This window comes from Zalophus californianus, chromosome 13 (genome assembly GCF_009762305.2).
Source record: "Zalophus californianus isolate mZalCal1 chromosome 13, mZalCal1.pri.v2, whole genome shotgun sequence".
Taxonomy (NCBI): Eukaryota; Metazoa; Chordata; class Mammalia; order Carnivora; family Otariidae; genus Zalophus; species Zalophus californianus.
Window position 1 is genome coordinate 46,227,256 of NC_045607.1, and position 18,043 is coordinate 46,245,298.

Genomic DNA, 18,043 nt, shown 5'->3' on the forward strand with positions numbered 1-18,043 from the left:
TTCAGCAGAAAAGTTACAATTTAAAGTCTTCTCTATTATCTCAATATATTTGTGAAGTCCTAAAAACCTTTTTAAAATATTGGGGCATTTTAGTCTTAGGCCAGCTTTATTAACATTTGGGTGGAAGATAAGTCCTCGAGTGAGCCATCTGTTTTCTGTATTATGTGAGCGTCTAGGTTGAATTCTCCTTCCTTGTGCTAATCCCTGGTAATGTCCTTTGGGAAGCTGGTAAAAATGCTCTGAGCTTTCAGGGAGGCTAGCTTGTTTTGTGGTAATAGGATCTCACTAGTCCTGTGCCTCACAATTTGATCTTCCTCATTAGAGGGCAGCTAGGAGGACCTGTTTAATTTGACCTGAGTTAGTTGAGTGTTTAAATGAAAGGTCTTGCTGCATCTGGCGTGCTACATCTGAGGTGACTCAGGCTAAGTCAGGAATTAAAATTTGGAGAGAAAACGTGACTGGAGAGGATTGCATCCCTCTGTTCTCCTAAGATTCTCTCAAACCTTTCCCCTGATGTGTGTGGTATCCACATGGTTTTGTTACACATCAGATCCGAGATATTAAGAGAGCTCCTTTGGAAAGTCTGGTGCTCCCTGCTTTGGTGCCAGAGTTGCAGTGCACAGCCTGTCTGAACAGACACACATAACCAATGCCCAAGAACAGAAAGTCCATCTGAAGAATCACAACACATTTGGAACTCTAGCGTGTGTTTGGGGGAGGAGGAAAGAAGGGTGTTACAATGAGGGAAAGGGATAGGTCTGTCTTTAAAAACAAAAGTTGCACCCCCGCCCCTACCCCCGGAGTAAACTTGTTTTCTTAATTCAAATTATTTGCTTTTTTTGTTAGGGGATGAAGTTTTATATTGGGCCGCGTTTGGAGACAGTGAATCTTTTCAAATTTTTTTTTTTTTTTAAGTATTACAGTATTAGGCTTGAGATTGCAAATAGTCTTGCTTCTCAGAGAGGACCATAGTGACCTGTTTCTGCTAACTGTGGGATTTAGAAAAGATTCATGCTGCTTTTGTCCTTTTTTATTTCATAAAACATTGCTACTGCTCTAAATGAAATAATAGATACACATCAATCAGCATAGTCACCTTTTATTGTTGATTCAACTACCAGGTTTTTACAGAATTCACTCTGCATTTTATTTGACTTGTACATGAATAGTCTCGGCAGACTTAATTATATTAGTGAAAAAGCACTTTCAACAAAATTATATGCTGACATCCCATAATTCATACTTACAGATTTGTGAAACAGATTTATGTAAATCTATCAAATTACTCTAGGTGACATTTTTTAAAATTGAGATTTCATTTAAATGGTATTTGTCGAAATTTTTCATGAAAAATTTTACATGAACTATTTTAAAAAATACATCTCACATCACTCCCTTATAAGGACAGAACACTGTAACATTTGAACACCTTTGTTCTGTAACCCTTCTGAAACAATGTAGGGACGTTGGGAGCAGGGTATCTCTCCTCTAAACCGTAATTTCTTGAAAGGCAGATGGCTGTTCCTTTGTTCATTAGCTCATTTGTTCATTCATTCAGTGAACATGTAGTTAATAATCTGTGCTAGGGTTTCCTGTGCCAGGAACTATTCTCAGCTTGCCCTTGCTCAACAGTTTAAAGCGGGGTGGGGAGATGGTAATCCAAGTTGACTCACTACCCATGTGTAGTAAGATAAAGGTATATAATATAAGGGCTGTGGAAGGACGGAGGCGCATTGAACAGTGTGTACTGGGAGTGGGACAAGTTGTGTCAGGGAAAGGGTCTTAGAGAAAGTCTCCAAGGGTATGTGGGAATTGGCCAGTTGGAGATGTGTATTCCAGGCACAGGGAACTGAAGGTGCATTTTAGGGTATGTGTGGAGGAGTAGTGGAAGTAAACAAGAAGCCGATGACTACCTGGGAAACCAGAGCATAATTGGAAGCTCATCTGGGCAACATCATGATGAGGACAGCTGGTTTAGGAGTTCACAGGAGTCTAGGGAAAGGGTGATTGATGGCTTAGGGTATTGTAGCAATAGTCCAGTTTAGAATAATACATGAGGATCTGTGCTAATGCAGAGGTGGGGTGGGGAGGAGGGGCAGATTTAGCTGTTAGAACGGGCAGGATAGGTTACCCCTATGGGGTACCCCTTGCCCTGAAATCCGTCTTACAAAGCTTTCCTGTTAGACTGTGAGTTACTCCTTCAAGCCTTGGATCACATGTTACCTTCTGGATGAGCCCCACCTTATATAAATAGCAGCCCTGACCCCTCTCCCCCAACACTCTGCTCTCTGCTTCTTTTATCTCTTTAGCCCTTATTTTCTTCTAGTACACTGTGGAGCTTGTTCTCTTGTCTCCTTCTAGCCGAGGTAGGGGTTTTTGTTTTCAAAGATTTTATTTATTTTAAAGAGAGAGCATGAGCGAGCATGTCAGCAAGTGGTGGGGGGGAGGGGCAGAGGGAGAGGGAGGGAGAGAGAACCTCAAGCTGTCTCCCTGCTGAGCATAGAGCCTGCCGAGGGGCTTGCTCTCAGGGCTCTGAGATCACCCTGAGGTCATGACCTGAGCAGAAACCCACGAGTTCAGCGCTTAACCGACAGCCACCCCAGAGCCCCAGAATTGAGATTTTTATGAAGAGGAACATTTTGTCCTTGGGGACTAGCAGAAAATAGACTTTCTACAATTGTTGAACAAATGAGTGCTAAATGTTGGTGAGAAATACGTAGGATGGCTTTTTGTAATACAGAATTTTACTTTCCACAGTTCCGTGTTGAGAAGGGTCTCACTTAATATTAGTTGGATAAAATTAACGTACCAGGTTTATGATCAAGAATTATGGAGGTCTGTTACCTTTACCTTTAAACCTGAGGGGGGTAATTTGATATTCTGCACATTGGTAGTAATTTGAAATAGAAAAGACTAAATAAAGTGACCTTTGAATTAAATGGGTCCAGAAGATTGTGTATTTTTAATTAAAATATGCAATTAAATTTTTAATTAAAGTATGCTAATAAAAGCAATGTAGATGGCAGGGGAATGGCTGCTGCTTTGAATTATGCACAGTTTGGGATAAACTGGCGTTTGCTGTGTGCCCCACCAGCACTTTGTTACTGTAAGGACTCTTCCTGATTTCCCCTTCCCTGACCCCCGCCTCGGTCCCACTCGGAGGCCTGTGGAGTGCTTCAGCTCTGTGCTTGTAGATCACTTGACTGTGGTTCTAAGTAGCCTGCTTCTCACTGTTCGTCTCATGCCAGGAGCAGTCTGTACGTGATTTTTCTACCTCTTGTGAAGGATCTTCTGTGGCATATATATTAGATTAAACAGGACAATGCAAAAAAGAAGGCATTCCCACACACAGAGTATGGAATACATGTGCTGAAGTGTGGCATTGACCTGGAGTCTTCAGTGCCTGTGTGGAGGTCTTAGGCCACGTGATTGTTCATGTGGCTTTCTCTGTGGTGGGATTCTAGAATCCTTGCCATGGCCGTTTGGACCAAGCCTTGGATCAATGGTTCCAAAAATCCCTACGAGCCTTGAGACCACAGGTTGCTTGTAAGGATAGCTGGGGACAAGTGATGTTGACGTTATTCTTGATGTCCAGTTACCAGAAGGAATTTTTTGGCTTTTAAAGATACGATTTGTCTTGAAGGTTTTTTTTGGAAGGGGCTTTGTCGTTTTGTTCAGTTTTCTTTTAATCATGTTCGGCTTCTTTATACTTGGAATTTAAATGTAGAGCTTTATAAATTTTTTTTAAAGAAAGGATTCTTGGTTTTGGGATTATCAATATGCACGTTCTAAATTCAGAATGATTTGAAAACTAGATTTGAATGGTATGGATAGATGATGCTTGGTTTCCAAGCCTTCCCTGGTGGTTTATGACTGTTACTAGCTGATGAATACAAGAGTGGGAAACAGCGGATCCTGGCTAAATAATCTTTCTTGATTTTGACTTGGTACTTCTTTTATTTTTTTTAAAAATCTGTACTCAGGATAACCTGAAGTGAAGTGGTCACTATATAAGATACAATTTACTTTGTCATAGGAATGAATAATAACATTAAATTCATATATACTGAAACTGATATTTGCACATGAATTACAGGGATTTGAGACAGTGGACAACTGTCTCAAAACAGTTTGTGGTAGAACCCTCTTCGAAAATGCCTGGTTACATTATACTTCATATTGAAGATGGTCTGGGTTCATATATTAACTAGCTATGAATTGAGTGCAGAAGAGCTTAGCATTTGAGAGTCCTGGATTCAAATCTTGTCTCTACTTCCTACCTGCTTTTTTGATTTGAGGATGCTAATTGACCTTGCACAGCTTCAAAAATCGTATCTCCCTTTCAGGAGAAGAAAATGAGTATCTCACATGATATATGTGAGGCTAAAATTAAACAGTGAAACACCACACAGCTGGAAGGTGAGAATGGGGGGTGGAGCCTTGCCTATCTTGGTATCATCTGTGAAACCTTTATATATTGTTAAGTATTCAGTAATAACTTAAAGTGAAAATTGCTCAAGTTCCAAACTCCCTTGTGCTTCTGGTGCCAACATGCTAATTCATCTATAGTGGATTTAGAAATGTAACCCTTTTGCAGCAAATATCTCCTTTTGTATTATCTTCCTTAGATTAATAGTAAAATTTTGCTTACCTCAAACACATTCTAATTGATGGGTGGTGATTTTCCTAATAACGCCACTAAACAAATTAGAAACTTTGTGGAGAAGTCATTTGGGGATAAAATGTTGTCTGAGTGTAGTCAATTTACAGGTAGTAGAAACATGGCTGACTCATCAGCTAGCCATGATTGCTATGGGGGAGGGTCAAGTCAAAGACCCATTTAGTGGATGGACCATCTGACGTGATATTGATGATAATGCCTTTGGTTAAATGCATAACACCACTGTGTTTCTCATTCATTCATTTAGCAAGCTTTTGAGTGCCTATTGTGTGCTTAGCAGTAAGCTCTCAGAGGCCAGCCTGGCGGACAGCTAAGCAGGGATTGACCCGGCAGGCTTTCTCCTTTACCTGGTGACCCAACTCCAGCAGGCACTGCTGTGCCTGAGAGTGACCTCCTCAGGCCAGTGAACGGTTTCTCTGAAGTGCTGGGTAACTTGAAGGGTTTTGGTGGGAAGACATCACTTGTATCTGAAGATGCATCTGTAAAAAAGACAGTCTTCCTGCAGGGTGTCTTCACATGCCCAGACCCTTAGCACGTGGCCCCTCTCAAGGGTCCCAGATGCTAGATTTGCAGCCCCAGATTATCTCTCACCATTGAAACTGATTTTCAACCTTGGCTGCATGTTAGAATCAGCATAATTTGAAAAACCTGGTACCAGTGCTTCATGATAGACCAATAAAATAAAAGTCTTTGGGACTAGGACTCAGGCAATAGTTTTTTTGTTTTATGGTTTTTTTTTTAAGTTTTGTAGATGATTCCAGTGTGTGACCAAGGTTGAAAAAGCACCTCGATTAATTAGAAGCTGCTAAAATGCAGGTGTGATAGTGCCATATAGGAGAAATAGTCTTAATGCGGTTTTAATTGATTTGATACATTTTATTATAGAATAGCAGTGTGACAAAACTATACAATATTCAGCTTGCCTTTCCTTTACCCATTATATTTGTAGCATCTTCCTGATTTTATTTATTTATTAAAAGATTTTATTGAGAGAGCGAGTGAGCATTGCGGGGGGGTGGTGTTGGAAGGGCTGAGGAAGAGAGAGAATTTGGAGCAGAGCCCAACAAGGGGCTTGATCCCACAACCCTGAGATCACTACCGAAGCTGAAATCAAGAGTCAGATGCTTAACCGATTAATGGACTGAGCCACCCAGGGGCCTCCTGATTTAATTTTAAATGAATACATGGAACCTCATTAACATATAGTGGATATGTTTTTTTTTTTATCTTTTGACTAAAGTGGTTTACTTTCATCAGTAGTGAATATTCTCATCACTGCCTCAGCAACCTTGTTGGGTAGAAATTACTCTAATTTTAGAAATAAGGACGATAGGGCTCAGAGAAGTTGAGCAGCTTCTTCAAAGTCAGAGAGCTGGTAAACAGCAGAGGCAGGATTAGAACTCCTGTGCGTCCATCAAAAACTGCTTCCTTGAGCAGCTTTTATGTTTAGCCCATTTGAATCCTGCTCGAAGACAATAGAACTGCAGCACATTTTGTAAGAGGGCACTATGCATGCATTAGACCCTTGGTAAATGTCGAATTAGTAAAAACTGAATGCTTAAAATACAGTGGCTTCCCATGCAACTTTCTAAAAATAGAACCATGAGTAAAACAAAATTTCTGATTAGTGTGAGAAAAAATAATGAACCGAATGAGTTTTAGCTCTTCTGTCACCCTCTTTTTTTAAAAACAGGAAAAAAAATACAATTTGATAAGAGGGCATAAGTTAGCAATGATTACCCAATTTTTTTTTTTTTTTTAATTGAGGTAAATTGACATATTAGTTTTGGGTGTTGTACAACACCCAAATTCTGATAATGGTCCCAAAATACAACCACAAGTTTTCATGGTTATTTGGTACTGTATTTAGTGTTCTGTCTCTCTTTTTTTGTGTAGTTAATAGGGAACCACATTAGGGAAACCAGTGTGGCTATCCTAAATACCTGTATTCATAACCACATGCACCTTCTCTCGTCAAGGAAAAAAAATCCCTCAGTTTGCTATGAAATTGATGAAAAAATATATTTAATAAAAAGTGTTTGGACCTTTACTGAGCATCTCCTGGGAAACCCTTAATTAGTTTGGTTTGATTTTTAGTAGACTAAACCTGTCTTATGTCCATTTTTGTTACTTATTCTCCTTTAGTGTTTCTTACCTTCTGAAACTGAGAAACTTCCTCTTAGTTGAAAAATTGACCTTTCGAATTATGTGTGCATTCCATTGATTACAGTCCCTTGAATACCTTCCATTTTGTTTGAGAGCTGGGATATCATTGAGCCGGGGTTAGAGCGCTCAGATGATAGGGAAAAACCACACAGTACTCCTTTTTAAGCAACTCTTCAGAAATTGTGTTTTATTATTTTTCTTTTACTCTTTCTTCCTTTCCTGCATGTTCTCATTGGCTTGGATGTACTCGGTGTAAATCTTTGTGTTCAGATTTCCCTGTATCCTTATGTAGGTCATCAGACCTTTTTTAGAAAATTGTATTCAGTTTATTTGAAGAGGCTCTCCTATAAAATAAATGTACATGTGTACATATACGTGCACATGTGAACACACGGTTCTTCACCTTTTAAGTGGAAATAATTGTACTTGGTAAAGGCTGTAAATTCGTCAGGGTACAATGTACAGAATGCTGACAGATTCTTGGTTGATGCTTGACGCCTTCCCCTTTTATGGGTAAAGAAAATGAAACTGAAAAAGTCGTGCCCGTGAAGCCCACTCAGCAGCTTGGCGGAGACTTGCACCCACAGTTTCTGAAGCTGAACCTTGCATTTGCTGCTGGGTGCTCTGGCTCAGGCAGGACATGTTTGATGGAATCCTTTGGAGATGTGGGGGTGAGGGTGGGGTTGTTGTTTTGTTTTTAAATGCACAGCTTGCTGAGTTCTAACATGTTTAAACTTGCAAATGTAGTAGACAGGAGCTGAAAAAAGAAGACCACATGTATATTTCTAGGAGAATTAATGTAGACTTCTTTTTACTATTGAGAAAACGTGCTGGTGTTAATGACCTGACCATATGCCAAAATGAGAGTGGATCTCTGTCATCAGTGGTGTAGAACTAATATATGCCTTTTTTCTCCTTCCCTTTCATTAGGGCAGAGCTTGGGATATGGCTTTGTGAACTACATTGACCCTAAGGATGCAGAGAAGGCTATCAATACCCTGAATGGATTGAGACTTCAAACCAAAACAATCAAAGTATGTTTAAAAATTTTTTTTATATCTACTTGCAGAACAGAGATTAAAAATGATTCAGGTCTTCTTGTAGTTCTCTTCCTTTGTTTCATGCCCGCATAGACACTTCTCTGGGAGGCATAGCAGAATTTTTTGTTTGTTGCATGATGGGGGAAAACTGTTCACGAGCATTTTATGTAATCACTCCTGTATTAAGGGGAGGGGCGGACGGCAGCAACTTTCTGTGCTAAGTACTCTATGAAGCCTGCTGAATTACATCTCCTTCCTTTGGAGAAGTATAGCTTGAGGAAACCTTTGACCAGTTCTTTGAGCCTAGGGCTTGGCAGACTTGTTCTGTAAAGGGCCGAGTAGTAAATATGTTAGGCTTTGTGGGCCATGCAGTCTCTGTCATGACTTCTCAGCTCTGCCCTTGTAGCTTGAAGCAGCCATAGCCAGTAACTACGGGAATGAATGGATGCGACTGTGATCTTAGAAGACTTTATTTATGGAAGCTGAAACTTGAATTTCATGTCCTATTCATGTGTCACAAAATAGTCTTTTTCTTTTGTCCCAGTCATTTAAAAATGTAAAAATCATTCTTAGCTCCTGGATCATAAAAAACAGCTGGGAAGCTGGATGTGGTCCTTCGGCTCTGTTCTGACCCTGCTCTAACTTTGAGGAGACTGACTGGACCTGCTTACATGCCACACAGGTTATTTTTCCTGTTATGTTTTTCAAGACAATTGGTCGGTAATTTGTGGGTATTTTCCAGCTTTTTTGAATTTTTGGAATGCCGACATAGATTGTGTCTGGATAAGAGGTAAATACAATTTGCAGTATAGATTTCTTTTTAGAAAATAAAAGGGATGTTGCTTCTGGCAAATGCTTAGTGCACGTGCCATCAATTTTGCCTCTCCTGCCCAGTGCAGATATTGCCGATCAATCATGGCAGTCTTTCTCACTGAGTCTAGATGTGGCTCCCAAATATTTTTCAAAATAGTGCTCCAGACAACCTCTATCAGTTGACTCAAGTTGGAACCTATTTTCCACCCTTGATTTAAGAAGTCAGCTCAGACTATAGCCTGAAGTGGTGAGGGGAAGTTAGTCAAGGCTGACTGTGGCATCCATCTTGCTTAGAGACTTGTCTAGAAGATTTCTGCTCATTTTTTCAGAAATCTGGAAATGCAGTGTCATCTCTGTGCTTAAAAGTTGCTTCTCTCAGAATTGTCAGCTAAGGTAATTCATTAGCTCTGGATAGTTTTGACATCTCATTCTTTATATTTATTGGCCCATAGGCAATGCCTCCCAGCCCTGTCTCATCTAAAGGGAACTGTATGGGGGGCTCCCAAATATATTTGGATGTAAGATGTCCAAGAATTCTACATATTTGTTGATTAAGAAGATGTCCTTTGAAAAAATTCACTCTTTAGCCAGAAAATGAGCTGGTTATTGTGCTACCAAAATTTGAGGGGGCAAGGGGTGCCTGGGTGGCTCAGTCGTTAAGCATCTGCCTTCGGCGCAGGTCATGATCCCAGGGTCCTGGGATTGAGCCCGGCATGGGGCTCCCTGCTCAGCGGGAAGCCTGCTTCTCCTGCTCCCACTCCCCCTGCTTGTGTTCCTGCTCTCACTATCTCCTCTCTGTCAAATAAATAAATAAAATCTTAAAAAAAAAAGTCCTTGTGATCATAGACTGTATTAGAAATCTAATTTTTCCCCCTCGAATTTTTTTTTTTTAAGAGAGGCACAGCGAGAGAGGAAACACAAGCAGGGGGAGTGGGAGAGAGAGAAGCAGGCTTCCCACTGAGCAGGGAGCCCGATGCGGGGCTCGATCCCAGGATCCCGGGATCATGACCTGAGCCGAAGGCAGACGCTTAATGACTGAGCCACCCAGGCACCCCACAAGGACTTGGTTTTTTAATCTGAATTGCTTTTTCTAATTTCTATACTTCTCTGCACATTTTTTGTGTCACAAAGGTTAACCTTTTACTAGTACTGTTTTTTTTTTTTTTTTAAAGATTTTATTTATTTGACAGAGAGACACAGCGAGAGAGGGAACACAAGCAGGGGCAGAGGGAGAGGGAGAAGCAGGCTTCCCGCTGAGCAGGGAACCCGATGCGGGGCTCAATCCCAGGACCCTGGGATCATGACCTGAGCTGAAGGCAGATGCTTAACGACTGAGCCACCCAGGCGCCTTGTTTTATTAGTACTATTAAGCACTGTTACTATTAAGTAATAACAAATGCCGTTAAAAAAAAAAAACCCTCTAATATTCAGTTATCTTCAGTTTGTTTTCTGTGCTCTCTGTACTCCTGAGGACTTTTGCAGGCCTCCCCGTGTTAAATTGATTTCCAGAATTGCTGCTAATTTATCTTAGTGTTGAGGTCCTGAGTTGTGGTTAAGATGAAATTGGAATAGATGGTTGGGATGGCTCACACCACAACATACCCTTTTCTCCATTCCAGAAATAGCCACTCTTATTTCATTCTAGTGAGTCAGTTCTTTTGCTATAAGTTCTTTTGCAATAATGTCCACAAGAGGCAGAAATGCAGGGGAAATGGGTCGCCAGAGTAAATTTCCATGGCCTGCAAGGAGTCCATTGATGACAGCTGCTTCCTCCCTGCCCATTGCCCAGCTTTCTCTTCAGGGCCCAGCTGCTTGGGCAGAGTATGTGGAAGAAAGGACAGTAATGCCTTGTGGCTTTTAAACTGTGACATCTGCTACTTCTGATTTTCTGAAATGGGGGTGGGAGTGGTGGGGAAGCAGCAGGCTACTTCTTTCCCCGCCCCCATTCGGTTCCTGTAAAAATATCAGATAACAGCTGGTATCCTCAATTTGGCCCAGATTTCTCTGAGAGGCAAAGAAGACCATTTTCCAAAACTACACAGCACCATTTTTGTCTGTTTGTTCTTTGTATGTTTTTTATTTCCTCTTATTTTCACTGAGACATGTTTCGTATTCTTAGGCAACATCTTGAGCCAGTTTTTTCTTCATGTTTGCTGCTTCAAGTACCTTTTGGAAGCTCCATTTAAACCATTCCATTCTCTGGGATACCATTCCATAAATTAGCCTTTTTACCCTTCTTGCCGTCCATCCCGGCAGTGGCTGTTGGGCTAAACTTACATAGACACTACTCTCCTCATGTTGCTTCTCACTCAAACTTCTCTTGTATTTCCCTACTCTCTTATCATATCATTTGAGTCAACTTTGGAGTTGACCCAGTATTATTTCTACTTTGTGTGGTAGTCAGCCTGGCTCTTCCCTGGCAAGCTGATCTTTTCAGGCTCTGCACATAATGCCCCTGTAGGTCTCGCTTCCTGGCATACCTTTTCACACTGCTTTAGTTGAATAGAATTTATGGGAGCCCATCTGAAGTTCTTCCTTCAGCTGCTGCCCCCAATAAGAGAGTTGAGACCTTAGTGCTCAGAGTTTGGCGAAGACCAGGCTCTTAAAACTCTTATATTTAATGTGGCAAAACTCTTTCCCTTTAGAAAGCTGCAGTAGACTAATTAGTACATACATCATATGTGAGTATTCAAATGTCTGTGTGCTCCTCAAGTTGTCTTCCAAGCCACCTAGCATTTAGTATGCATTTGGTAGAATTCCTAGGAATTGGAATATTGAAACAGTGAATCAAGTGCTGTGAAAGGTGGTTTATTTAGCAGTTTCTCCTGGGGCTTCCTAATAGCATTAGCCCAGTAGGGTTTTGTGCAATAGATGGATGGTGTGTTGAATAAATGACAGATGTTCAGTATTTCTGCAGTGAGTGAAGCAAAGTCACTCAGGCGCTGCGAAATCCTAAAGCAGTTATTCCTAAAGTTGGTTGCATCAGAATCACCAGGAGAAGTGACTTAGAAATGCAGGTTCTTGGGCCCACTTCAGAACTACTGGATCAGTGACCAGAGGTGAGATGTAGGAATCTGCTTTTTAATATGCTTTCCAGTTAGTTCATGATAGCAAGTCTAAGACCTAGCACATAGGAACACCAAAACATACCTTTTCTGAATAGGTGGGTTCTCTGTTTGGCATTTTTGCATGCAAAGTTCAGTTTGTTTTCATCTTTTACCTTGATAATCTTGTGGATAATTCTTAGCATGCTGAATGATAGTTCAGCATTCAGAGTATAAAAAGTAGTTCATATCATCTTCACTTTTTAAAAAGTATAGCTTAGAAATTAGAAAAACTTAGTATGTTCACCTTATGTTAGAAAGATATTTATTATAAATAGCATTCATAGGTTAAAGTTCCAAAGTGGTTATTGTCTTCTCCTAAGGATCCCATTTTTCCCTGATTAGGTCGATGTTTTGGCAGCTTACCTTGCTGGTGATGTCACACCATCTCTGAGCTTCACGGGAGGCAGTCATGCTAAAGCCTGCCTACGTTGTCCCTGATACTGAGATGGTAAATACAGTGTAAAGAATACGAGATGTTCTTAACTTCTTATATCAGGGAGGGTAGTGAAAAGGTAGTATATGCACAATTCAGGTGTGGGGGTTGGGAATCTCCTCATGACAGTGTCAAAAACTGTATACTGGCGGGGGAATCTCATCAAGAGCCCGCTGGTCCCCATGGGAACCCTTCGTTTTGTGGTCATGTTCTTTGCTTGTTTTTAGGGGTCTCAAGTACTGATAAAATCTAAATTGGTATTTGAAACATGTATGGCTTCAAGCTAATAACTCCTTCCCGCCCCCCAAGGGAAAGTGTATTTTTTGCCTAGGTTAATGGTATAAGACTTAAATTCATAATTAGTGGAGTAAAATATTGAATATTTCCAAAAAATCTTATATGCTCCCTTCCCCTCCCTCCCATCAAGTACCGTGAATAGGTAATGGAAGTCTTTCCTCCCAGCATCACTCCCAACTTCTCCCCCTCTTCTATAAGGACTGTAGGAATCTTTGTTATTCCCAAAAGTGGGTTTGTTTTATCTGAAAGTGGGAGGTTTTATCTCAAGGAATAGAAGTTTTTTTTGTTATTACTGATAGGTACCCCGAGAAATTCATGGCTTCTCTGCCCCACTGAAGAAAAAAAATTCCTATTTGGAAATACTACCAGCATGGAAAAACTGCCTAAGTTTGGTTTCGATTAAACATTTTTTTTTTTTTAAATCATTCAGACATAAACCAGCCTAAATTTCACCTTTGCTTAAAAGTTATTAATTGATACATGTTGATGTGAAATTTCTCATATTAAAGTAACCGAACTATTTAAGATCATCTGGAAAAACTGTTATAAAAATTGGAATACTAATTAAAAATAGTGTCTATTTCTTAAAGTGTTCAGTTTGTTAGAGAACAATTAAGTAAAGCTAATAAACCGTTATTCTGAGCCATTGTGTTGCTTTAAATTATCTGTTAGTTTATATCTTTTCCTCACTAGCCTGTTCTTTTCCCAGTAACAGTCATATTCACAGACTTTTGTGTGTTTAGCATGAACTATACTCCTTATTTTTTTTATTTGTCTTTTCATTTTATTAACAGATTTTTAAAGAACAAAAGTTTTAAATTTTGACCATGTCTAATTTATGAATTTGTTCTTTTAATAAATCATGCTTTTGGTGTTGAATGATGATACACCCTTGCCTAACCCAAGGTCACAAAAATTTCTTCCTATGGAACTATATCCTTAATAATACAGAAGGAATACAGAACTACATTTCTGAAATTTTAGTCTCCCTGACATTGTGTGATCTTGGACAAGTCTTTTAATCATTTAAGTTTCCATTTTATCTGTAAAATTAATTTATTCATCACTGAGAATGTTTATTACCTGTGTCTTTTTTTTTTTTTTTAACTTTCCCTGGTCTGCCAAATTGCATTTTAAGAAAGGCTGTAACTATTTAATAAATATTTAATGAACTCGTGGTTATCATGGAATGATTTAGTTAGTGGTGAAATGCAGCACCCCATCCTGAAGAGACAACAGTTTTAACTGTTTTTTGCCGTTGTTGAAAGTTTATCCGCTCTAGTAAAATTTGTGCTGGGAATCCGCTCAACCCTGTTTTTGGTACAGAATTACCAGGGAGGGCATTGGTTCTCCCTTACCATTGTAAACTGTTCTTTTATAAAATTCAATTCTGACCGTTAGGAAATGCTGCATAAATCATTGGCTCTTCGGTGTAGGAAGGAAAGGGCATGGAAGCCGAAATGTAAGCGCAGTTAGGCTTGCCACCTGGTAGGTGCTCTGTTAGAATATCTGCAGCACCATTTTGGGGTGTTTGAGACAAGTGGGTTCATAATAGCAGTAATGCTGAGAGCTTATGCTTTTGTAGGGAAGTTTGAAAGCAGATGGTATGGGAACCACATAGAATTAGAACAGTAAGCGGCGGGGGGGGGGGGGGGGGGGGGGTAATGCAGATAGGAGCCAGAGAGCATTGGGGGATTTAAAAAGGCAGGTGTGCCATGCCAAGGTTTTATATTGTAGGTGAGGGAGAACACCAGAGTTTTGAGCAGGGCAGTGATGGATTGGACTTAAGTATTTGTGAGGAAGGGAAGGTCTGTTTGGTACAAACCCCATGTCTCTCTGAGACGCTCAGGCTTACCCCAGTGTTCTTTTGGCTTGTGTAGTTGATTTTGTTTTCTGTGCAGGTACAAAGTATAGATGTTTGTAGAAGTGTGGGCTTCACAAACTTACCAAGCATCTCCTATAAAGTACCCCACATTTCAGCACTGCTGCATATGGATCATCATTTACCTTTTACCTTGACCAGATGTGGAAAATTTGAAAGTAATAGTCTGAAGGACAGGCCTCAAATTAACTGACAGCTTCTGAGATGTTAACCTAAATTGCTATTTGGCTGGCCAGACTTTGTTTGTGGAGGGACAAAAAAAGTGGAAAAAGTACATACCAGGAGTGGAAGTGAGAATGGAAGCTGAGTGAATAATTTCTTTGCCTTTTTAAAAATAAAGTCTGAATGTATAGTAACTTCATTTTTAACCCGTGGTCTGGAACTTTCTAGAGCCATGTGCCAAGTTTTACCAGTATATTGCTACATCAGATTATCAGAACCTCTTCAATGCATTTAAATAAAGTTCTTATATCTATATTGAGTCCAGTTTACATAGTCCTCATTTGAAATGAGGAATAAGATTTTTTAAATAAGGTATTATTTGTATAATGCCCTTCATGTGTTTGCAGAATACTCCATTGTGAGTTTTTTTTTTTTTTTTTTTTTTAAACTATAAAAAGCACCATAGGTTGTTACTTACCTTGGGTGGCCTAGAGAGTCTAGCCTAGTCCAGAACTTCATTGTCCCAGCTCAGGCCTGCTAGTGTTACTCCTGCTCCTTCCAAGCTCCCTTCATAGTGGAAATGAGGCATTTGAAAACTCCCAGAGGGCAATAACTTGGCGTTATCCGAATGGCTTTTCTGTAGATACTTTTTTCACGGTTGCTAGAGCAGAGGTTGAGCCCGCACAGAGCGATAGGTGAGGAGGAGGGTTTCCAGTAGCAGTGTCTCCGCTTGCTTCCTGCCCGTCCCTGCTTGTGAACCACAGGACAGGGGGATGGTGGGAGAGTCTCAGCAGTTGACTGAACCCATCTTTCTTAGGAAGGAGTTTATGGATCATTTTATTATCCAAGCCTCTACTTTCCCTGCCTGTTTCATAGATGTGTATCAGCAAAGCCATTTCTACTAGGCACTGTTAACACTTGTCTGCTTATCTTTTCTACTGCTCTTTAAGGGTAGGGTAGGGCTTGTGGCCTTTCATTTGTGACTTGGGAGAAGTATTACCAGGTAGTTGAGTGGCTTCTGTCTGTTCTACAAAGTTAGCTTTTGAGAGGTTAAGATAGGTGTGCTAACTTCTGAAGAAGAGTCCCTTAATTTCTTTATCTACTTTTTGTAGTAGTTGCATAGGACTTTTATCCTTCTACTTGTCTGGATTTATGCAAAGACAATAGTCTCTTGTAGGCAAATACCCCCCCTCCCCGTTTTTAAAGATTTATTTATTTAGTGAGAGCACGAGTGGTGGGGTGGGGTAGGGGGGAGATGTAGAGGGAGAAGCAGAATTCCCACTGAGTGGGGAACCCACGTGGGGTTCAATCCCAGGACCCCCAGATCATGACCTGAGCCAAAGGCAGATGCTTAACCAACAGGCAAATACTCCCTTTGACCAATGAAATGCAGCTCAGGTTAAGGGACTTGCTCAAAACACAGTGCAGCTAACAGCACCACTAGGAACAGAAATGTAAGGTCATGCTGGGTAATGCTGGTGGCTTTTTATTATTTTCTTTCCATCTCATATTATTGATATTCAGGTGTTTTCCTTAGAAATAGGTTACAGATACCACTACAAACAAATGGAATATTCTCTTGGGCACCTTAATTTGTGTCTTTTCCTGTCTTGAGACTTTCTGGATCAGATCTCTGTTAGGTGTGAGAAGTGGAGCTCTTCTTGGCGGTGGAAACACTGCTCTTTTGGGCTGAGTGCTGGAGAGAGCCACATCTCCAGCTTGCGAGGAACACCCATGTCTGGGGGTCCTTTTTAGCAGATGGGCAAGTTCACATAGATTTAAGTATTTTGATGGTAACTGGAGAGTAAAAGAATTATTTAGTAACTCTCCAGATCTCTGTTCTATAGGACACGACCCATTCAGGAATGTTTTTCTGGTAGGTTCTTGCAAGTCTTAGATGCACGTTTGAAAGTTAAAGTGCATTTGTTACTCAGTTTGTGCAGTCTTTTCAAGAGCACGTGTGGTCCATTTCTTTTCCTCCCACCTCTGCTAGATTTTCCTGTGCTTGTCCTTAGCATCATTTCTGAGCTACAAGCACCACATCTGACTGGTGGGGGTTTTTCTTTGGGAAGTGTCTTGACCTACTATTTATAGTTAAGCAGGGAAAGTGGGCTGTGTTTTGAAAACGGTATAGGTAGCCTGCTACGTGTGTGCCCCCCCGCCCCAAGCGAGAAGGGCTCCTTTGAATGCTGCATCAAGACCTCGAGCCCTAAGTCCTGGATTTATGTCCTGCTCTCGCTCTCCTGGTCTAGCTTCCTCATTTGTAAAATGGGGGGGTGGGGGTGGTACTGACCGCACAATTGTTGTGAAACGTGTTATTTAACATCTGGAGTTAGAAAAGTATTTGGTGTTGGCCTGTGACTTTCAGCAAGAGAAGATGAATATTGTTTTTCAGTCTTTTCTGTATTAAAGTGGTATTTTAGAAATCTAGCTGGGGAGTAATTGAAAAGCTACTTTTACTCTGAAGAAAGTAGTCACTCTGTCTACTTCGTTGGTTTAATTTTGTTGGATATTTAAACTATCGTAGGGGCTCCTGGGTGGCTCAGTCGTTAAGCGTCTGCCTTCGGCTCAGGTCATGGTCTGGGATTGAGCCCCGCGTCGGGCTCCCTGCTCGGCGGGAAGCCTGCTTCTCCCTCTCCCACTCCCCTTGCTTGTGTTCCCTCTCTCGCTGTGTCTCTCTCTGTCAGATAAATAAAATCTTAAAAAAACAAAAACAAAAATAACTATTGTAGTTACCTTGTGCTATAGAGAAGTAGGTTGTGAAAAAAATCAATAAATCATGCTAATGTGCTCTATTTTTTGGTCATTAGTATAAGGTTACCTCCTCCCACGGGAATGGGAAGTGTAATCCTTCTTGCATAGGTTCTGGGGTTGCTAATGAGTCTTGAAGTGACCCTCACTGACCCTCAGGTGAGCAGGGGGAAAAGCAAGGGAAAGCAGAGTGCCTGCGTGGTCCTGGAAAAACCGATCATTCAGAATATGCTTTCATTTCCACAAATTTTGTTAAATGACTATTTAGAAATTTGACTATTCCCACTTGTTTCACCCAAACGACCCTGTTCATATTCCTAGAAAGATTTCTGGAGTCACTGAGAGTGGCTCTGACTGACCTCCTAGAATTAAGCACAGCAGCCTTTTGCACAGACCAGCCAGGCTGATGAGCTCCCTGATCCAGCTGAGCCCCAGCTAGCCAGGCAGATTTTTGGAAATACCTTGGGATGAGTTTTATGTGCTTTGTTTTACTTTTATATTTTTGTATTTGCTGGGGATTTATATTCGTATGTACTTTACTTTCAAGCTACCTGTGAATTTCTTACTCATTTGAAAACCAACATTGGTGGGTGACAAGGAGGAGAGCTAATTTCTAGGAATCCCAAATATGCCCCCAGAGTTTGAGGATTACCTATTTAAAGTCCCTCTACATAAGGGACTGCCAAAATATTAATGTTCATCAGAATCCCT

General features: G+C 40.6%; 1 protein-coding gene across 13 annotated transcripts in view; it reads left to right on the plus strand.

The window, feature by feature from the left end:
- ELAVL2 (ELAV like RNA binding protein 2) overlaps positions 1 to 18,043 on the plus strand; it is a 163,585-nt gene that overhangs the window by 115,046 nt on the left and 30,496 nt on the right. For all 13 annotated transcript variants that reach the window (XM_027616907.1, XM_027616908.1, XM_027616916.1 and 10 more), the window contains one exon: positions 7,778 to 7,881. In XM_027616907.1, the coding sequence (XP_027472708.1) occupies positions 7,778 to 7,881 (104 nt within the window). The remainder of the gene's footprint in view (positions 1 to 7,777; positions 7,882 to 18,043) is intronic.